Source organism: Malurus melanocephalus, unplaced genomic scaffold (genome assembly GCF_030028575.1).
Source record: "Malurus melanocephalus ecotype Western Australia unplaced genomic scaffold, MMel_1.1 scaffold_56, whole genome shotgun sequence".
Classification (NCBI taxonomy): domain Eukaryota; kingdom Metazoa; phylum Chordata; class Aves; order Passeriformes; family Maluridae; genus Malurus; species Malurus melanocephalus.
This window is the reverse complement of record NW_026623288.1, coordinates 2,976,091-2,997,719: the sequence shown is the minus strand read 5'-3', so window position 1 is coordinate 2,997,719 and position 21,629 is coordinate 2,976,091. Positions and strand designations below refer to the sequence as shown.

The 21,629-nt window shown below is 40.7% G+C and overlaps 1 protein-coding gene across 1 annotated transcript in view; it reads left to right on the top strand.

Moving 5' to 3' along the window:
• Positions 1 to 19,210: 19,210 nt before the first annotated feature.
• COL4A6 (collagen type IV alpha 6 chain) overlaps positions 19,211 to 21,629 on the top strand; it is a 111,590-nt gene continuing 109,171 nt past the window's right edge. Inside the window, exons 1-2 of the mRNA XM_057365681.1 lie at positions 19,211 to 19,441; positions 19,519 to 19,567. Coding sequence (XP_057221664.1) covers positions 19,428 to 19,441; positions 19,519 to 19,567 — 63 coding nt within the window. The 5' untranslated portion in view covers positions 19,211 to 19,427. The remainder of the gene's footprint in view (positions 19,442 to 19,518; positions 19,568 to 21,629) is intronic.

The following is a 21,629-nucleotide window of genomic DNA, read 5'->3' as shown; positions in this document are numbered from 1 at the left end:
TGTCTGATTGCCTTCACAATGAAGCTGTTCCTCCACAAAATACCTCCCCAGAACTCCCTATGCTGCAATTTGTATCCATTACAAGTTTCTTATATAAAATTTCTGAAAAGTGTGCTTCTCTCCCTTATTCTCTTTGCACCAAAGCACTTTGATTTAGTCAATGTAGGCMCCCTTTTTAAATCTATGACTGTCTTCCAAAGCAATTTATATATTCAGACTGGATTTCTTATGCTTTGAGCAGCCTCTTAACCTACATAATTAGCCTGTCGTGGAGACTCAGGAGTGCTTGCTGAATGCCTTTTGACAAACACTTTTGAATATCCAGTTCAGAGGCATTACTTGCAGAAAGGAAATATGTTTTTTTCCAGACAGCAGCGAAGGGAAGCTAAAGGTCCGTAATCAGAAAACTCTTCAAATACCCACTGTAATCAAATGGTRGTAAGTTTTTGGCATAAATCCTGGGAAGATCTATTCACCCACATGCTTATCAAGAAGTCCTCCCCCAGCAGAGTCACTTATCTTCCTGTACAAAAGCTGTGTTTGGCAGATTGTGTTTCTTATTTGCATTAACTTGCATCTGMACCAAATCAAGGTATTCTTAATTAAACAGTTTGAAGCAAAAAAGTTCTGAGACTTCATACTGTATCAAGATCAATTCATGCCACTGACATGTCTTACTGCTGTAGAGCTTAAAAAAAATCCCCAAAGTAAAACATGATGGCACAGAGAAAAGAAAAAGCTTAATGACGTACYCTGAGTGAAAACTTTCTTCTTGTTTAGACTTTTCAGTAATCTCAAGGCCTTTTTTTTTTTTTTTTAACTTGGCAGAGCAGGCACAAAAATTGCACTACAGGAGATTGCATGCTGCATAACAAGTTAGTACAAGTYTGAAAGCCACTCAGCAGCCACAGGCTAGAGATTTTTGATACCACAGAATCAGTTGTGTATCTCACATGAATGCCAAGAAAATCTAGGCTCCATACTCTGCACAGGAACATTTGGAATTTCTCCTGCACATGAACAGTAAATTATCTACATTTCAATTAAACAAAGTGGATGCAATGACATTACAAACGTAGAAAAATCTAAATTAAGAGCTAATTAATTTACATGGTTACCACCAGTAGTTTCCCCTTAGTARCAGTTTAATCATCCCTACTTCTGAAAATGACATGACCTGGGTTTCCAGATATGGCAAACTGAAAGACTACAAACTTCAGGGGAAATCTAAGTTACACTCAGYACATGATGCAACTGGAAAACTGAGCAAGATTCTTGCCTTGTATCATTACTATGTAACCAGAAGCCTTCAGCAGCAGTTCAGTTCCGGGCTCTGGTCAGTAGGACACATTGCCTTAGGTGACAGAAGATGATAAAAAATATTTGATATAACAGCGAGTTGTAGCTTGATCATAAGGAGTTGGTCACAATCTCTGTATCTATCAAAATCTTTTCGTTTTCAACTACACAAAGATGAACAAAGCAGCTTTTAAGAACTCAAGACAAACTGCTTAGATTTACTCCTTACTGTATGCCTGTTGTCTCCCCCCTCAGGTACCTGCAAAGCTGAACTCACTATCACTGCTATTTCCTATGCTGTAACTTTTCCATAGTAAGACATAATCAAAGGCTCTAATTAATCTATTCAAGTTTAGCTAATCCTTTCACTGGATTTTCCTGACAGCTTCTACCCCATTGAATATGTGTGTGGAGAGCAAGCTCTTTTCATTAGTATATAAAAGGAGGGATGGTATTGGTTTACTGGTCAAAGGATAATTCTTCCAGAACAAGCTCAGTCTTTTGTGTCTCACATGAACTGAAGAAAACTGTTTTATGCCACCAACAGACTGGGGTTTTGTTTGTTTGTTGTTTTTTTTAGTTTGAAGAAAAAAGTACACATTCCTACTCTTGGACATAGGTTTGCTACAGTCAGCTCAGTGAAATGAGTAGCCAAAGTCATCCTCAAAATGTGCTGTGCTTAGAAGCCTGCCTTGTGCATTGGGCACATTCCCCTCCTTTCTCATCAGGCCCACAGATGCTGCTTGCAAGGCAATTTCAGCATATTCCGTTCCCACCCCACCTCCCTGCCGCCACTCACAACAGTACAGGACAAAATATTGGTAAGAACTRTCAGGCAGATGAATGCTGCTCCTGGAGAGAATGGTAACTTGGGACTTCACAAAATTGTGAAGTGAAAAAGAGGTGATTTACCACTACAWAGACACAGCTGCAGGGAAAATTAACAGTTACTAGTGTGCCTATAGACAGGGGAATAAGGAAGTTCCTAAATCCCTACACTAGAATATGCATCAGTACCTAATGTATTTGTATTAAAACATGTAGGAGTTTAACACTATTTTTACATGTAGGAGTTTAACACTATTTTAATACTCTTTCCATGGGCAAGATTACAGAGAGAAGCCAGTCATCTACAGACCTTGACACAAAATGTAACAATCCAATTATAACAATGATAACCCCTCTCATTTCTAGAGGAACAAAGTGACATTACTGAACCCAGCAGTGTAGTTTGTACCAACAGACTGCATTCTTTTCTTAACAGCTCCATTCTGATGGAAGCAGTAGGTTAAGTAAGAATAAAAATCCTGATCGTGGACAGCCACTGATTTTAAATGCTGGTGTGGCCTGTAATGCATTTAGATCCCCTCAGAGATTTAAATGATGAAGCTTCAGTGGGGTTTAACTTGCACATACTAACTTCACAAATGGATAACCTGAAGGGAACCAGTTATTTGAAATCACAGCATTGTAAGCTTCCTCATCAGGTGAGGATAGTTTCCTCTTGCAGGAAAAAGAAGCACTTTGCCCAAGCAAAGTTGACCAGAATATGAAAACAAATCAAAAWCTGCAACGGACACAAACTGATGGCAGGAGTGTAACTGAACTGTGGAACAATATTCCACGGTTTCTGAGGGAAGAGCAGAAAGCAAGCAATAAAGGCCAGAAAAAACAAACTAATATACACTCAAGTTACATTGTATAGCAATTCATGTTTGTGTCTTGTATTTGTTTTTTCCCATACTTTTTCCTAAGTGTCGGAAAAACATCAAACCCTTCAAGTTCTAGCACAGCATGCATCAGCCCCACCAGGTTTTTACGGCCAGAGGGGAAGGGTGAGAAGAGTCAGACACAAYGGAAGTGTTAATTAGGCTAAAATCAATATTTTTGAAGCCTTCTAGTCCAGAAAACCATGACATAGGACTTCCCAAATCACGAAGTCTGTCTCTGACACATTCATATATCTGGTAAAATAAACTTGTATTTTGGGATTTCTACAATATCTAAATTAGCTCAAATACCTGCAACTTTACTGCTGAGAAGCAGGATAGTGTTTCGTAGCTCATGGAACTCTGGAAACTTCAGATTCTCAAGCTGCTCTTATTCATGCTGAAAGGTTGGCAGAAGGGAATTTTCACAGTAGGGRCCACAACTTCCCCTTAGAAAACTGTGAAAGATATTCCTAGAATAAAGCCTATATATAGCTGACAAATCCTGCACCTCTCATAGTTATCCTGCTGCTACAGTAGTTCCCTAAATGCTACTAYCATCACCCTCTCCATTCAAATATGACAGCTTACCACGTATCAGCATAAGTTCAACRTCAGAAAAAAAAGTTGCATAAATATTGGATAATTCTATTGATTATAAAGACCAATTCTGTTAAAAATTCACTCTGATTAAAATCAGCAAATACAACATACAGCAAATCATGAGTTACMAATGCCTTTGGATTTCAAAGTGAACTTTCTGCTGCAACCATGCAAAACTAAAACTCAATTACCCATACCTCTATTTATAATGCAAATGAAATTCAGCCTTTCAGCTCCAAGCAGACAAAGATTAAGCTTTATTTTGGTGGTGGTCCTTAAGAGTATTCTCATATTCATTAGCTTGCCAAGATCTGTGTAACAATACAGCTGTACAGTTTTCTAGCTAAGGATTTACTACTCATCCAGGCCAAAGATTTCACCATTTACCTTCAGCAAGTTGAGTTTCCCTTCACTCGCCTGGACAGAAATATAACCGACAAACAAAAGGTATTGTGGGGATTTGACAAGCAGAGTTAAAGCTGCTATTGAGAATTCAAATTATGATTTCACATCCAGGCTCTTTGAGCTTAAGCAGGTGTACAAACGTGCAGACAACAACTTATTATTCATATACCTGTGTGAAGTCAACTATGACAGCAAAGCCATCAGAGATCTACAATCTACATGGGCATTCTTTTCTCACAAAAGGACTGTATTTATGAGCAGTAACATTGCTAAAGCAGAATCTGAATTAAAAGACTATTACATGCCCTACTAAGGAATTTTTTCCCTCAACTTATATAAGAAAAAGAAAGAAAAGAGTAAGTTTCATGGTCTAAAATGTAAGAGTCAAAATACATGTTTGCAGAAGTTCTTGACTATTCTTTTTTTAAAGTAAGGGAACTTCGGACATGTAATTTAATCTGTTGTACCTCAAGGCACTGTCTTTCTTTGAAATCTGTACGAGACCTGTTCAGACTCGAAGAGGAAGCTCTTAGTCGTAGTAGCTACAGTTCTGGTCACAGTGAATGAGAACACAAGAGGGAGGTTAAAAACCATCTGACAGATAAACAACCCTTCTTTTTCCTCTTGAGGGGTAGCACTATGTCTGTTATTTAGATACATTAATAACTACTAATAATAACACGGAAGAACTATAAGAGATCTGATAAATCTAGTCATCACACTCCAAATGAATGTTCYGATTAAATGGAAAGTTTAAGAATTAACAAATTTTCTCTTAGMATACAAACTAGTTGGAAATAAAAGCATACTTTAAAAAACCCCAGGATTATTAACAAAAAACCTTGGCATAACTACTTCCAGAATATGCAAAAAATTGAAACTATTTTGTCTTTGTTGAAAATACTGTGTGTCACAAGAAGTGGACAGGAGCTCTTATTTAAAGTGGACTGTATTTTTCTGCCTGTACCTTGTACTAAAACAATATAGAATTTACTACTTTAAACAAAACTAATTATGGCTGTTTAACACAGAGTTTTCTAGAAAGGGTAACTTTACACAAGCTTCAAGTAAAAGGCAATACTTGCAGCAACAGATCTTCCATAGAGCAGTTGACAGCCTAACTACAGGCAACTTTKGGACTCAAAGAGACTCTACTGAATGAACACCCCAGAACCTGAACAGCTTTGATTCATCCCCTAACTGCAACTATTCACCCATTAAGAATGGGACGTATCACAACCTGACAATTTTTCTGTATCTGATTTGTGAACCAGAAAAGAAGACAAAGTAGAAGAGCCCAGCTGAGCATCTAACTCTCCCWCAATCCCAGGCTTTACTCCCTTTCTCAATATTGGTTTTAAGAGAAGTAAAGCTGACAACTCTTCAGGACATGAAGAAATTGAAKCAGGCAGTATGAGGAAAAGAGTTAGCCCTTGCAACTCACAGAAATTAATTTTTTCTACAAAGCCTTCCATCTTCAAAAATGATTGTTGCCCCTCTGCTTTAAGGGGCCCTGCCAGTTTTGCACTCAAGTGTAGGTGGGGAAAAGGACATGGAAGTTCTCACCACTTCAGAAAACCCTGAAGTTTCTGTGGTCTATTAGTCCTGCTACACAGACAATGGGCTTCAGTGCAGTATATTTTACTGCGTGAGAGACACAGAAAGCAAAATAATCAGATCAAGCTCCACCGCCCTTCTTGCAAGTATTTCACAGCTACAACTGAAGAGACCAGAGAAGCCAAGTACTTCTGGCCTAATGAACACTAATTGCCAAACAGCTCCACATCAGGCTGCATAAATTGGCAAAAATTTCCTKTAACAGCAACTCAGAAGTACTACCTTTATGCTGCCATCCAGAGGCAGCAAATTACAAAGCATCTATGTTTACATTTGGCAAGTACACCTCCTAGTAAACAGTGTGAGCAAAGAGTACTAAACCAGYGTGTAAACTACCAGGTGGCCTTCTCAACCCACTCCATCTCTACAGTAATGAACTAACAGATACCAAAAACCACATTCATTTCCTTCTTCAGCAGGCAGTGCACCTGCATGAACCTCTAAATATACAGCATATCTAGAGAAACATCCTAAACAAATAACTCTGGTTGGCTTTTCAGTTTGGGAATGGGAGGCTTTGGGGATGGACAAGTTTAATCCCACCTCTGCAGGCAGTCTACACTTCACTACTGCTCATTTCAGTTCTAAATGCTGAAATCTGGATGCAAATCATCTTCCAACTTTTATACAGACCATAAGTGAAGTCCTTAAACAAGCACAMGGCAAATTAGAGGAAGGATTAGTTTTAAGCATGCCTCCATCTTTGCCTGTCCAGCTACACATCTCTGCAACTCACGCTAGCACTGAGACACCAGCACAGAGCACCTGGCAGTCAGTCAGTGGCAGGATACAGTGAGCCACTTGACTTTTCAGGAAGTCTCAGTTTTACTTTTATTTTACACACAAGTCTCTAATCACCAGCCTCTTGGGGCTTCCTGATTTTTTCCAGCTGCAARTAAGAAGTGCCATATGGTACTCATTACAGGTTAAGATTTACTAGTCATTTAGGACGTYTCCCATGTGACAGGTGTTAGATGTTGCCACTTTCTATAACCATRTCCAAATGTAACACAAACCTAGACCAAATGGTCAGTTAGGCTTGTAAGTCTGAGATATGCTTGCAAGACAAGTATTATACATTCATAACACCACTGATTCTGGCACTCTGTTTCTAGTCCTTTCCAGGTTAAAGAAATGGAATAAAGATACATACTACTGCCCCACAAAATGTCCTGTTCCTCACCCTCATTCATATAACATGCAATAGAAGAAGCTTCAATTCCAGAGTTAATGGAGATCAGACATTTGTCACTGACAACTGCACTTTAAAGTRTCAAGAGCATGAAGGAGGCCACACAAGAAAAGAAATCCACTTCTTCCTTGGAGAAAGGAGAGGCAAAAGAGAATAGCATTTCAGATTAATCCAACCCCTCTCTGGTCTATTTTGAAACTACTGAGAGCACTAAATTAATACCAAAGATTAAGCAAGTATATATATGCTATAAAGAATAGAGGCCGTGCAGAGCGATATTGCATTGAGATGTTATCTGAAAAGTCCACACCCTTTTAACTGCCAGAACAAGACCCAACTCACTTKAAGGCTTGGTGGGTGTCTGGGGGATTTTTTTTGTGGTGGAGGTGATTATCAGCTCTATTCTCCTTCAGTTCTTGGACCAAGTATCATAGCTTCAAGGTTCTTCTAGTTAGAGCTGTTTTATCATTTGTTTATGCCCGTGGCAGCAGCACACTGTGTGTGCACTTTAACACCTAAAGAGAGCACTACAGGCAGCACTTTCTCTGTATTGCTCAATGCTAACAAAGAGCTACTCTCCAGCCTCAGGTAATCAAAGCTGAAAAAGTAAGTGGCACTGAAGAGGGCCAAGTTAAACAAGGAAGCAGTGGAGACAAAGCAATTGTCCTAACCCTGTAAGTCAGAGACACTTGTAAATGAACGGAACATCAGGATCTGATGAGAGGCCCCTTTACCCACATGAGTTCAGAAATCCTTAAAGCTGATAAAAGTTGAATATTTAGTGAGAGCTCTCAGATGCCTGCTCAGGAACTCACATGTTGAATTTCAGCAGATATGGAGTACTCTCAGTGTCAGCCTCTCAAGTTCATTTCCTTTAGCACTGGTTTTGTGCTAGAGCAGTAGCTCGGGCCTCTTTGGAGCACCTGCCAATTCAAACRGGGTGTTTGCAAGCAAAATGCACCTTCCTATGGAAGACTGACCTTATAGTGATATGGAAAATCACAACAGTAATTCCCCATACTATTTCACAGGAAAAAAAGGAAAAGGGGGCCTGAAAGTCTTTTATTGCCTTTAAAATGCTCTAAGACAGCTCCAGGCTAGTGCTAATAGAACGTTCTATGTAGCATATGCAGATCTTGGAATTCGATACTCAACCTTGATTAGAAGAAAAGGATTCCACTCCCTTTCACCAGAGAAATTACATCCAGAGGCTATGAATTACATTATCCTAAGAATCATTACATTTGGATTGCACTGATCATCACTAAASAGAGAGAAAGGCTTGGGAATGAAGTCACACTTCTCTGAGACTTGCTACATTAAAAAAAATTGAACCCATGCAAGAAGGAGCTGAAAATACCATAGATTAGATCATTACACAGAATATAAAAAAGCCAACAAAATTTAAGTATCATTGTATCAGTCACAGGACAGGCAAAATAAATCTGATCAGTGCTAGAGAAGGGGGAGTGCAGAGGGATAGGAAAAGCGCTTTGTATTTTTATTTCAAAGGGAAACAAAAAGGAAGAGAGGGAGGGAGGAAATCTGCAGCAGCAGCACTGAGCTTCCCCCTTCTTTGACACTTGTAAACTTAGTTATTGCTTTTGTTGGCAATTGATTTTATTCCCAGTCACTTTCTACAAGTTCCCCAGTAGCAAGTTAATAATATCTAACCTAAAGCATCTCCTTGCAGTGATTCTTTGACCAGGTCTGAGGATGTCAGTGAGCTGTCTGCCTTACAACATCACACTAAAATATGGCCAGTTTAAAAAAGGGTGAGCATGCAACGAGAGAGCACATGTGGTTCCAACACCCCAGCACATAATTAAAGTGAAGAGATTCATTCATAAGAAATAGCCCTCAAGTATTATTAAAACTTGAGATGCAGTTTAGTSCGAAGCTTGGCAGGAGTAAGAAACAGCCGCTGACATTTGTACACATTCCAAAACACAGTCACTTTCTCTAAGGGAAAGCATTGCCTGAGGCACCCCATTTCAGGGAGTAYACCAACTCCCACAAGTGCTATTTGGAGCCAAACATACGCCAAGAAAAAACCTGCTTCAAGTTTGTCATGTACGCTCTGCATCCTGCAGTAACCAGTAGGTGAATTGCAAGCACTGAATAAGGAGCTTTCCCATCGAGTTTTAACATTATTCCTACAGCAAGCAAGGTTTGGAATAGAAGGTATGTTTCAATATCCTTTTAGACTGCAATTATTTGAACAACAGAGAAATTCCAAGTCAGCTCTACTTWGAGCAAGAAGTCACCAAATCTAGACTCCAGAACAGAAGCATTATACTTCCAGACTAAGTTTTATTAAGATCCTACAATAAATTACAAGCTTGGAACATCAGCACTTTTAAATTTTGTTATCTATATCCATGTAAAATTATTTAGTGTTAAATCCAACAATGTTTTTGTGATGGGGTAACTCAGGCTGGGTGCCACGTGCCCACCAAGTTGCACTATCAYTCACCAGCTGGATGGAAAGAGAATATGTAACAAAATGCTCCTGGGCCAAGACAAGAACATTGAGAGATCATTCAGCAATTAGCATCACAAGCAAAACTGMCTTGGGGAAATAAATTTTATTGCCAATCAATAGACAGTGTAGGGAAATGAGAAATAAAAAAAAGACCTTCCAACACCTTGCTCCAGCCTCACTTCTTTCCCATTTCTCCACCTCCTAATCCCCAGCAGCACAGGAGGATTGAGAATGAGGGTTCTAGTCAGTTCATTACACATTGAAATCATTRCAAACTAACAATGAAGAAACATTCAGAAAATACATATTTACACTTTAAATATCCACCCTGTGTATTTATTCTTTTAGCTACTGATGATTACACTCCTGAACACACCAAAAAGCTTAAGGGAATTCTTACTGCTTTAAACTTTTTTCTACCGAAATAATCAGCATACTCAGAATCACAGAATAAGCTGAGCTGGAAGGGACCCTCAAGGATCATAGAGTCCAACTCCTGGCCCTGCTTAGCACCACCCCAAAGAGTCACACCAGGTGCCCTTTCTTACTTCTTTCTGCTATCACAACTAAAACAGTTACTGAAAAGCTTACACTAAAATCTAGGACAATACAACTCAGAGATTCATCTGCTTATTGTAACACAACTGCTTAGTCTGGTTGTCGAAAAGAGAGGAAAAAATAGTAATACTAGTTCCATGACAGGCTGTGCTCTTCGTCCACAGTTACTTCTGCAATATATCATAATGGTCTTTAAAGAGGCCTGTTTCATTATTCTCATTTTTGGGTACAGWATGCCAATGTCCTGAAAATACATATTTCCTGAACATGACCAGACCTGTCCACAAGGACATTCATTTCTTATTCAACCATAAAGCTAAGAAGTTTTCCAGGTTCATTTAGGATACAAAATTTCATACATTAGACACAGTGGTTTTAACACTTTGTTTCTACCACTGCTTTAAGAGTTTGRCAGCTTTTAGAAGAGAAAAGCCACTTTCTGCTGATACAGGAGGGCAATCCATTCTATTGCCAAGAAGYTTCCATTAGCATTCTGGATCACAAACTAAATGACATTACATATATACTCTCCCTTCAGTCAAAATTACAAAAAGCTCCTCCACCCAAACAAATATGAACATTTGCATGGATGTTTTCACTATGTGTCTGGGCAGACTCTAGGCACAGCCTTACAGAAATTTTCATGGCACTACTTTCCTTATTAAGAAGGGACCAAATGAATATTGGAAGTTAAATTACCAAACCAAACACACCGAAGCCTTGCAATTTCTCACCCTGTCTAGAGTTTTTACTTGAGAATTTAAAAAATATTTTAAATAACAAGTCATTGAATAAGTAATAGTTTTGCAGAAATTTCAAGTTTCTTTTCTCATGTCTGACTACATAGTGAATGGATGAAAAGAGATAGCAAAGCCAAATATAAATTCTCATTTCTCAGTGCAGCAGCTTCCTYTTTCTTCTGAACAACTTTGCCCCTTTAGTACAAGACAACTGTTCTAATTCAGAGTATTTTTTATTATTAAGCAAATTCATATTGTCTGAATGACAGCTAGAAATTACTCTGCCTTTCAGAAACAATGGTTTCTGCTGTCTTTCTGTGTGACAGGTTGGCTCAAAGTAAGTTGACTCAAGAAAAACCACTGCCTCATAAAAAGGATTATTTAAAAAAGATTTTTAAACTGAGTTCATAAGCTCCTTCATCCAAACATTGTTTTCAGTGGCATTTCTTGTCAGGAAATCACATTTTCTGGGAGCTGGGGGCTTGTCTAGCCTTGCCTGCAAGTCATGTTACTTTTCATTGCTTTAAGTAAAGCAATTTAATTGTGGGTTTTAATAATTGCTACTTTAATTCAAGGTGTAGAAAGAGCGCAGTTCATGGCCCAGGGTGGTCATTTTCTTCCTCTCTATCAGATTCCTGGGGAATTTAAGTGCATAAAGAGAAAGGTTTGCTTTTGAAGAATTGAAGCAATATTTAACAGACACACAGACTGATGGTAGATARAAACATATTCATGACTCATGAAATAAAGACTTTTTTAAGGAAGGAAGACAAGCCTTCATTGCGAACATGATGAAGCACAAAAAATCAAATAGAATTGTGGAATTGATGGTCACTTAAGATTGAAAGCTTTATGTAGGTTATAACTAATACTTCTTGTACTTTCACACAGAATGCAGGAGTGGATAGGACAGAAACAGACAGAAATAAAATTAACTATTTCTAATATACTGTAAAATTTTGACATTCGCAGAGTACTGGAGAAATACAGCCGAGTCCAGTATACATCATCACTCTCAATTTCCCTAGCTACTTTTAAGTAGTCCTGGATTCCAAGTCACAAGTTTTCCAAGTTTCCAAGTTTTGTATCACATTGTTTATACAATAATACAAATTAAGTTACTACTTAATACAAATCAGGTCTCATAAGTCAGWTCTTTCTAGATTAAGACAGAAAAGTAGAAAACTCCTATCATGAGAACAACGTGAAGAAGTTGATAACAGGGAAAAAGACTGCCAGCCTACAGCATTGCAGGCAAGCAAAAAAAAMCAGCACCCATTGGTAACTTATTTTTCCAAACATCTTGCTAATGACTTGAAACATCATTCAAAACTCATCACCATTACAAGGGCCCCAGTACAATTTCTCTCAGTACAAATGTTGTAGACTATTTCACTAGCMCTATGGTTGCCAGATAAAATCAAATTTTATGTTTTGCATAATATAGTTCTATACTTTTGTCCAGCCCAGAAACCATACAAAAAGACAGCCAAACTGAAAATTAAGCTAGAAAGGAATGTCTGCATAGTTCTGCTTYCCTTTCTATATAAAAGCACTAAAAAGACACTGTCATTTCTGTCACTTACAACAGCAGTTCCTTAAACATGCTGAGTTGAAGGGTATCTATGAATTTTTATCTTTCTTGTGAACAGCTCTGGAGTCTGAACTGCTGAAATGAAGCCATTCCACTGAAGTTCTGGTTATTTGCCATGGCTCTCAGGTGAATCTGTGCTGCAAACAGCAGCAATGGACCTGCCAACCTCTATTTCTTCTACCAGAACCAATAAAGTGATCTTTTCTATTGGAGCTACATGTCCGAATACAACAGCAGGAGGTGAGAGATGCAACTACTGCAGTAGAGAAAGATGTCAAGAGATCAAAGCCTTGGTTTCATACCAGCGAAGCAAATCAACAGAAACCAAGGATTTCCTCCAGGCTCACTGTCCCCCCTGGAGATGGGGTGTCTTCCACATATCTAGACCACAGCAGCAACSAAAGGTTGTGTAAGACTAAAAGCATCTAAATTCTCTAGGAAGAATTACAGCTTATCTTTCTCTAAATTAATGGTGTGGTTTAAAATTAAGATTCACCTTGCTAACACCTAAAGCGAGTCCTAGAATAAACATTTTCCAACATGTTTAATGCATTTCAGCAGAAAGTCCTGACAGATACAGACACTGGCAAAAATACTAACTGTATTCAGGCAGGAAAGTGAATAAACCTTGGCATATCTTGGGGAAAAGCAGRGTTTCAGCAGATCAGCAGTAGCAAAGTTAATCTAATATTGACTGGAGTCACGTTAGACTAGAGCAGGACAATTTTGCATGTCTAGCTATACCTCAATAAAAGGAATCATTCTGTAGATAATAAAACTAGAACCAAAAGTAAAACAGCCAAGTGTGTTGCACGCAGATGCCTTTTACAGTGCTAGGAGAGAAGAGACTGAAATTCAACTCTGACATTTTAATTCTTGGTAAAGATTAGGTAAAAGAAACAAAATACAGATGAGAGACTAAACTATTTCCCTTCCCCTCCAAACTGAAGGGGACAAAGAAATCCAACAGCAGAGTTGCAATAACCAAAAGCCTTCAAATGAACTGAAATTCACAGCTTTAAAACTCCATTCTTTCCAACTCSTAACACATACTCTTCAAGTTAAAAAAAACAACAAAACAACAAACTAAAAATCCCCAAACATTGTCTGTATTGCCACTACAATTTCTTTCCCTTTTGTTCCATTATAACATAATAATATACATACACACACTTCATAACACACCTCCACAAAAAGGGAATAAAAAGTTAAAATTCTGAATGCTATGTGCTGACAGTTTCAGAGATGATTTCTTGGCTAGCTGAAACTAAATTAAAAAAAAAATAAACTGAAACCTTCCAACCTGCAATTTAGCTCAATGAATTGTGATTAAGTTTTGATTACAGGATATGTAAATTGTCTTAACAGAAAGTACACTTAGGAGCACAACTGTACTTCCACATAATTTTAGACTTCTAGGTTAATTCAGACTGGAAGGAGCCTTGGAGTTATTTAGTCCAGTCTCCCACTCAAAACATAGAAAAAGAGAGGCAAGTGTCACAAGTGAGAATCACACAACATTAGTACTTTTGAAGCAGACTAAAGATGTATCTACTAATACATTAGTTTCAGCATCATGCCTTCTGGAAGGAGAGAGACTAAAGGATTAACAGGCTTAAGCTAAAATGTAAAACTTGTAATACAGCTTTGCAATTATCTAATTGCCCTTATTCATATCTATTAAAATTAAGATCACATCCCCCAATCTTTGCTTCTTGCAGCTCCTTGCAAGTTCTCCCAGAAAGACTTAAGCTCTGCAAGGAAGGCTCAGGCAATTGCAAAGCATTTTTTTTAAAAACAAGCATTAGATTTCTTCTTATATACAGGATCCTTTCTTCTTCAGATCAGCTATGTTTATTCTAATGACAATTTCACATTACAATGAAGGTTTTCCTGTACACACTTAGCAATTATATACCCAGGATGCTCAACACATTGCCTTTTAAGACACCACTGCACTGTAACAATGATATTTAATAAGGCTGAATTGCATTGCAAACCTTTCACAGGAGGGTAAAGAATACTTCTTAATAATCCTTAGAACTGCATCAGCTCTCTATCTTTTGAACAAGTTTTATTTCAGGTACTCTTGTGACTAGATGATTTACAGCACTGAAAAGTCTGCAGTCAACACCAGATTACCAAACACTGCATCAAGCAGGAACTTCAAAGCACCCCAGTGGGTTTTAATCTTACAGAGTCCACATGACCTTATGAAGCAGACAAGCAAAAAGTGTCTTAATTCAAAGCAATTTTGTCCAGTGTTATCACCATTGGCAGAAGCTGCTTTCCATTCAGTGYACTTGTGCCATGCCACTCCTAGTACATATTGCCTGGGTAATATTCAATAAGTGAGTATTGCCTGGGTATCTTTTTCTGAGGCGACCAGTGRAGAGTTCACACAACAGATACAATTGTAAAAGGAAGTATTTTAATCTCAGTGAATGAAAGTTAAAAATGCACAGTGCATCTCCATTGCATGTGCAGAGCACATTCCTCCCTGTACTTAGCCCCAGACTGAAAATATGCACATTAGATTTGCTGGGATGCCCTTAATGATTTYAGTTGTTTTGTAATATAGAAAACTTTCCACGTGTTCTAGTAAASCCAACAACAGYTAATTGCATTACAGTAAGCATCATTACTTATTCATAGTAGAAAAAAATCACTACATATACATGCATTTGCTGTCAGATAAATTAACTAACTTTGTCCTGCAAAAATTTCCCTTTYTAGTTTAAGAAATTGCTCCCAACGAGTAGATTTATTAATTCAAGGCCAGGAACAAGAAAGCTCAGGAAGTTCCACTGAAATATTACTACTTCAATCATGTGGAAAAAGTGAAAAAAAAAATAAATAATGACTTTATAAAAGATTCTGTTATGGTCCAAACAGCTCTTACATTCTGTTTCATTCAGGATTCCTTACATTTGCTTGTATTTTAGTACATACTAGAAAACAGCCTGAGATACAACTTTTACYATATATCTTCAACTAAAAGCCATGAAAGGTCAAAATCAAAACACATGACAAATGACAAGTTGCATGCAGGAGGGCTTGAGCCTTGATGTTATGAAACCAAGTCTTGTGCATGACTAATCAAGACACATCTATGGAATTTCAGGATGAAATACCTTCTGAATCCAAAAAGCCAGCATCCACTTCTTTCTGCTTTTACAGACCTAGCTTTTRTAACTAGGAAGAGTCACTGCCAGTTATGAAATGAAAAATAACATCCACCACTAACATGATAAAATAGYTGGGACAAAGAACAGAAACAGAGATGACCATCATTTACAAATTAACCATATTAATCATGTACATTGTAATTACTGACAAGGTAGCATGTATTTATATAAATRGTAACCTCTGAAAGGAAAAAGAGAAAACTAAACTTAGAGATAAGTTTAAAATTAATGTATTATTTCACAAATAAYATATTACTTCCTTAAACACAAATTATATCCATCTTGCCAGCCTGCCTTACTGTACTTGAACAACTGTTTTCAACCCTAAACTTTTAGTCAAACTGGAATTATAGTGGAAGGCAAAGAAAAAAGTCATTGTAAAYACTATTCAATTTTTATTAACTTTTGGGCTGACAAAGTTATTTATACTCTAAAAACCTAGGCCTTAACTATGMGGGAAATTTTTCCAATATAAGCCAACAGTCACTAACTTTTAGTCAGTTTTGTAGACAGCACAGCTGAAGAGTCTAGTCCATCTATGTTTTTTAATTAAACAGATTTCCCAGTCTTAAGTTAGAAAAATGATTATGACACAGAGCAAGTGTAAACCTGCCAGGAGAGGAAAAAGTTCTGCTTACTGGCTGATATACATGTATATAGATTTATATTAAAACTAGCAGGGCACTTAGGCAATAATACTGTCTATTGAAATAAGCCCTCATACCCTCTCTGAAARCATATACCTAAGCACTATTTCAAAAATATTTTCATTTCATGAATTGATGACACCACCTTCCATCTCATTCATCCAAACTCCCAATTACTTTTACACTCTTCATCTGTAGTTACATGCTTCACTCTACATCAACGGTGAGTCTGCACAAGAGTGCATAGCACGATCCATACTCTGCTCACCAAGTTTAGACTATGGGCTATGAAAACCCACAAATAACATCTGAACAATGAAATCCATCCCTACTTGAGTATGAAACATTGGTTTGGGTTTCCTGAATAAGTCACAGGGACTTCTCCGCGATGGGCACACTGGCAGATGATTCTTAACTTTATTCTGTCACTTTGTAACTGATCMCAAGCAATACACACCATTGCAACAACCTGAAGCAAAGAAGGTACCACTTTTTTATTGGAAATGTGCATTATGTTGAATAACCATTTCAGGTATTCTTTCAATAGGAACACCAGAATGACTTGAATTTACCCAAATTTACCCTTTTGGGGGGATGRTTCTGACACAAGGTCCCAAAACAAAATTCACAGAAGAGACTGTGTAAATCAAACATACTGCCACAGCATTTAGTCAACCCCTCCTGACAATGGGCAGAATAAACTGCTGATCCTCATTAATAAGGATCAGCAAAATTTAATGTTATTACAGGAAATTCAAAAACATMAAAACACCAAAGTATTGAGAAACCATTAGAGAAAACCATATAACAAAAAAATGAGTGGGATTTATGTAGTTTGGAACAGAGGCATCTCTCTCTTTCCTGCACCCCCACTTAGCCCTTGGGTCTTCAGTTAATCTGATCTCACAGCAAATCCTAAACGAGAGGCTGCAGCACAAGGTGGTGTTAAAACCAGAAATTCCACCATTGGTTTTGCTCCTGTCTTCATTTCTCCCTGCCTATAGGGTCACCACAAGGCCCCTTCCCACAGCCCCCAGATTCCCACTAACCACACACATTGGATACTCTCTTGGAGAAAGAAAAGGATCACATATATGCACACAAACCTCCCTATCTTCAACCCCCACCTGCTAAAAYAGCGAAGTCCTGTAGGGGGACTGCCTGGGTCCTTCTTTGGGGTGGGGGTTATGGCAGGCAGGCYGGGGTGAGGTGGTGCTGAACAGAGCACCAGAGGCAGTGTTACAGACAATGAGGAGCCAAGCAATTCTCCGTATCAGTGAGCAGTGCTGGCACACCAGTATCGTTTACACTTGGGTTCCCACCTGGGCACGGTAAGGAGGGGTAGAAGAGGAAGGAAATATATTATGGCTGGTCTTTGCTTTTTCAGAGGGCAGATGAAAGGTCTACACAGTTTCACTGTAAAGGAATGCACTTCAAAGGCGAGTTCAAAACAAGATTTTGTCAGCACTAACTACAAGATTGAAGGGGGGAAGTAGGACAGATATACTCTGCACCTATTACCATAACATATTATGACTTTTCAGCTAGAAAGTAATTCTAAATAATTGAAGTCTGGATTTGCCTTCCTTTCCCAGTAAGCTTTAAAAAAGAAATTTAAAAAGATGAAGGGATCCTAAAATCTGAAATTAACGAGGGTTAAAGTGGGAGCGTTTTTAGTCAAATTCACCACTTGTTAACAACTGGAGGTCTGTAACCTAACTGCAACCTAAAGCTAGCGATCACCTCTCCCACCTCTCAGTTCCAAGGCCCTGCCAGTCCAGGGAAGCTGGGATAGCATCCCTTTTCCAAAGGGAGAGACCCCAAGTCTCCTCCAGGCCGCCTACCGTGCGCTCTCTCCACACTACACGCATTTACCATCTCCGCTAGYACCTCTCCTTGGGTTTTAAGAAAGCAGAAATGCACCCCTCGAGAAAACCAAGTCCCAATTTGACGAACAGTCCTCCGGCAAACCATGCCCACATGTCTCCATCGCCCTGCCACGTCCAGGTGTGACTCACGGCTGCAGGTGATGGCTCAGCGGCAAGAGCTCAGACACCTCTTCACGAAGTCCTTGGGGGGTAAAGGCAGGGGGGRAAATTCTTTCCTCCTTTGTCCTGGAGGAACAGCGGGTTCAGAGCCCACACAAAGCTCACCCGGGCTTCCCCCGCCTCACACTCCCTCCCTCCYCCGAGCCACCGGCGAGCCCAGACGTGCGCGGGTCCCGTGGGGAGCGGGCCGGTCCGAGGGGCAGCACTGCGGGGCTCTGCCCGGACAAGGGCGGCCCGGGAGCCCCGACACCTGCAGGCAGCCGGAGGGACCCTCCCGCGGCCCGGCCTCACCGCCGACCCCCGTCCGCCGGAGAACCCGCAGGGCTCCTGTCAGGAGGAGCCCACCCTCAGTCACCCCATCCCTGAAGAGGCTCCAAAACTTCCCCCGAGGCTCCACACCGCGGCCGCGCCCGGCAGGGACCGCGGTGCCCGAGGAGAACAAGGAGGGCTCCCCACACTCACCGCCGCCGCCGCCTCCTGCGGCCCCCAGCACCCCAGCAGCAGCAGCAGGCAGCCGGCGGCCAGGCTGCAGCTCCGCCGCCGCGGCTCCATCCTGCCGGCTCAGGAGCTCCGGGGCCGGCCCTGCGGCGCGGGCATAGCCCGGCGGGGCAGCGCGGCTCCCTGCAGGCGGCTCCCGCCGGCCGCCCCGACGCCAGCGCCCGCCCCTCTGCCGCACTCGCCCGCTTCTCCCGGCTCAAGTCCTCCCGGGACTACAGTATTCCTCCGCTCCGGGGGCGGGCGAGGCGGGCGATGTGGGGCACGCAACTACCACCCCTCTCTGAGGGGGCCGCAATCCCCCCGCCCTTCCCCCGGGCGCCGCGGTTTTGTCGGCTCGAAGCGCGGGCGCCGCCTCTCCCCGCCCCGCACCTCCACCGGGCGGGCAGCTGGACCCCGGACTATTTTCTGAAGCGGAAGTCGCCGGGGTGTGTGGGTGGGTGGGGGGAGTTGTTGCCAGTGCCGGGTCGCCCCTCTGGAGGGGCGGGCGGCGGGCGCGGGGCTCGCCCGGCTCAGTCCCGGCCCATCCGGCCCCGCTCAGGTGCGACGCCTCGGCGAGGACCGCGCAAACTTCCTGCCCGGGCACGCTGCGAGTGCCTSAGGGGCTGCGGCGCCCCGGGAAGCGAGCGGTGACCGACCCCGAGCGGGCAGCGCCGGCGGTGCCAGCCCAGCGGCTCCCCCGGGGCTCGGCGCCCTCGGTGCTCCATCGTACCGGAGGAAGGAGCCCGCGAAGCGGCCGCACCGTGCCCTGCCCTCCCCGAGTGACGGCGGGCCCTCCTCTTCCTCCGGCGGGCGCAGCGGCGCGTAGCCGGCTGCGCTGTCGCGGTCCCCGCGGGCTGCCCGGGCCATGGGGCGCGCAGGGTGAGTGCCGAGGCGCGGCCGCCCCCTCCCCGCGCTGCCCCCGGCCCGCCGTGACTCTGTCCCTTTGCCTCCCGCAGGGCGCTGCTGCTGCTGCTCCTCTGGCTGGGCGCGGAGCTGGCGAGTGCGGTAAGTGTGTGCAGGTCCCGGCCGCAACAGTGCTCGCTGGAGGTGAATGTGCCTGGTCACACCTGTCGGGGTTTGGGCATCCTTCGGCCAGAAAACAGACGTATCTCCGCCCCCCTCTGAAAGATGCGCGGATTTTTTTTTTAAATTGCCGTACACCTCTGTTCCGAATTTCCTTTGTGCCTTTCGTCTGCTCTAGTTTCCCTAGTTTATGAAAAGTACGCTGTGGTGGAAGAYCATCTATGTGCGGTGTAACAGCTTTAGCGTCTTATAGCATGATCAATGTCTCTCTTTGCAACTGACTACCTTTAACTCTTTTTTAGCATCTTCTCAAACCTTGCCTTAAAAGCTGACCCTCTAGGTCTGTTCACAAGGGATCCAATCCAGAACACGTCATAACTAAGTAAAAGTGATGTGAGAAATTAAAGGATTGATACAACACATGAAGTGTTGTATCAAGGTTCACGACTATGGATTAGTAAATGTGTTTTAAATTCCAAGYTGGTATACAGAAGCAATGACTTTATGATCTGTCAATCTGACAATTTTATGACATAAACATGGATTTTCTCTTGCTGTTCCTAATTAATGTTTAAACAGAGTAGTAGCKGACTGCTACTACTAGGCTTTTAAAACGGTCATAATTCCCTTCTTTTTTTGCTGTTGTAATAGTTTTTCTGCAACTGGAATCTGCAATTGTTAGCCCACTTAACTAGTGAATAAATCTGTAGCCTAAATTAAGTGTCCAACTGATGTACAGTCAGCAGTTCAAAAAACACGTCTTTGTTATATTGTAATGTAAATTAAGATTGGATAATAATGTTTGTGGTGTGGATTTTATAGTGCATATACAATAATGAATTAATGAAAGCTGTTAGTATGTTTTAAGCATGCTTATTTTAATTCAACTTCTGACAGATYTCTAACAAAACCAGTTGAAACATGGGTTCTTGACTTGTTAGCCAATAKTTTTCTAATGCTTTTGCTACTCTTTTGATTAAAATTTTAAGGATTCAGAACCTTCCTGTGCAACTGAGAAGAAATCTTTTGAAAAGGCTTTAATAGCAGAGGGGTTTATACTTTTAATAAATAGGAAAGGSTTGGTTATGTTTTGCATTTTTCATAATTAATTGCACTACTAGAATTTCATCATCCTGATCAGGTGGTAGTTACAAGCTCTAATCTTCTCAAAGATTAAAAGATTAGAGAGTTTTGTCTAACAAAACTGGGAACTGTTCTACTGAGATTTCTTGCTGAAGTGGAATCTATGCAGAATTTAAGTAATTTATTTTTACTTTATGAAGTAAGAACTTTAAAGGCAAATGTTGAAATTACTTTGAGACAAATGTGCCAYATTTTGCTATCATTTATATAAATTTATGCAATATGGCAGTGAAATTGTTACTGATTGATGCAGATGTAGCTGACAGCAGATTTTTTATTGTTTGTTCCAATTTGCTCCATGCCGGTTGGAAAACACATCTCTTAAGCAGTCAGATTTCTGTTATTTCTTTAACATATTTYGTTGCCCATAAAGTGACTCTTGTCAATTTAAGTCTATTGCAATGATTAAAATTAATATGTACATGATATTTCTAAGTCTTCCTTACAGTTTACTTCAGGGTTAGAAAACAATCAAAACCTTAGATGCTGTGTAATCAGTCTAAAAATGTAAAGAAGGCTCAGAAATAGGTTCCCAAAATGCTTTGTGCTTTGTATGTCTAAGCAGATAATAGGTTTGATGATTTCTATTAAAATACTATCAAACATGCCCAACAGGAAAGAGTAAAACTATATTTTTGTCAACTTAAGATACAGCAGTAGGTTAATGACTGACTTTTTTGTACCACTTACTTAAAAACACATCCTAACACCTTCCATCATGAAGTAAACTGTTAAGAAAAAGTATTGGAGGTTGCATTTGCGCTAAGATTGAACTTGCACTTTTTTTAGGAAAACCACKATCCCTGAAACACTTAATGGTCTTTTGGTGAATAATTTGAAGTGCTAGAGCATAATGAAGTATAATGTCAACAAACTGAGGTTAAAGCTTTAGAGTAATAAG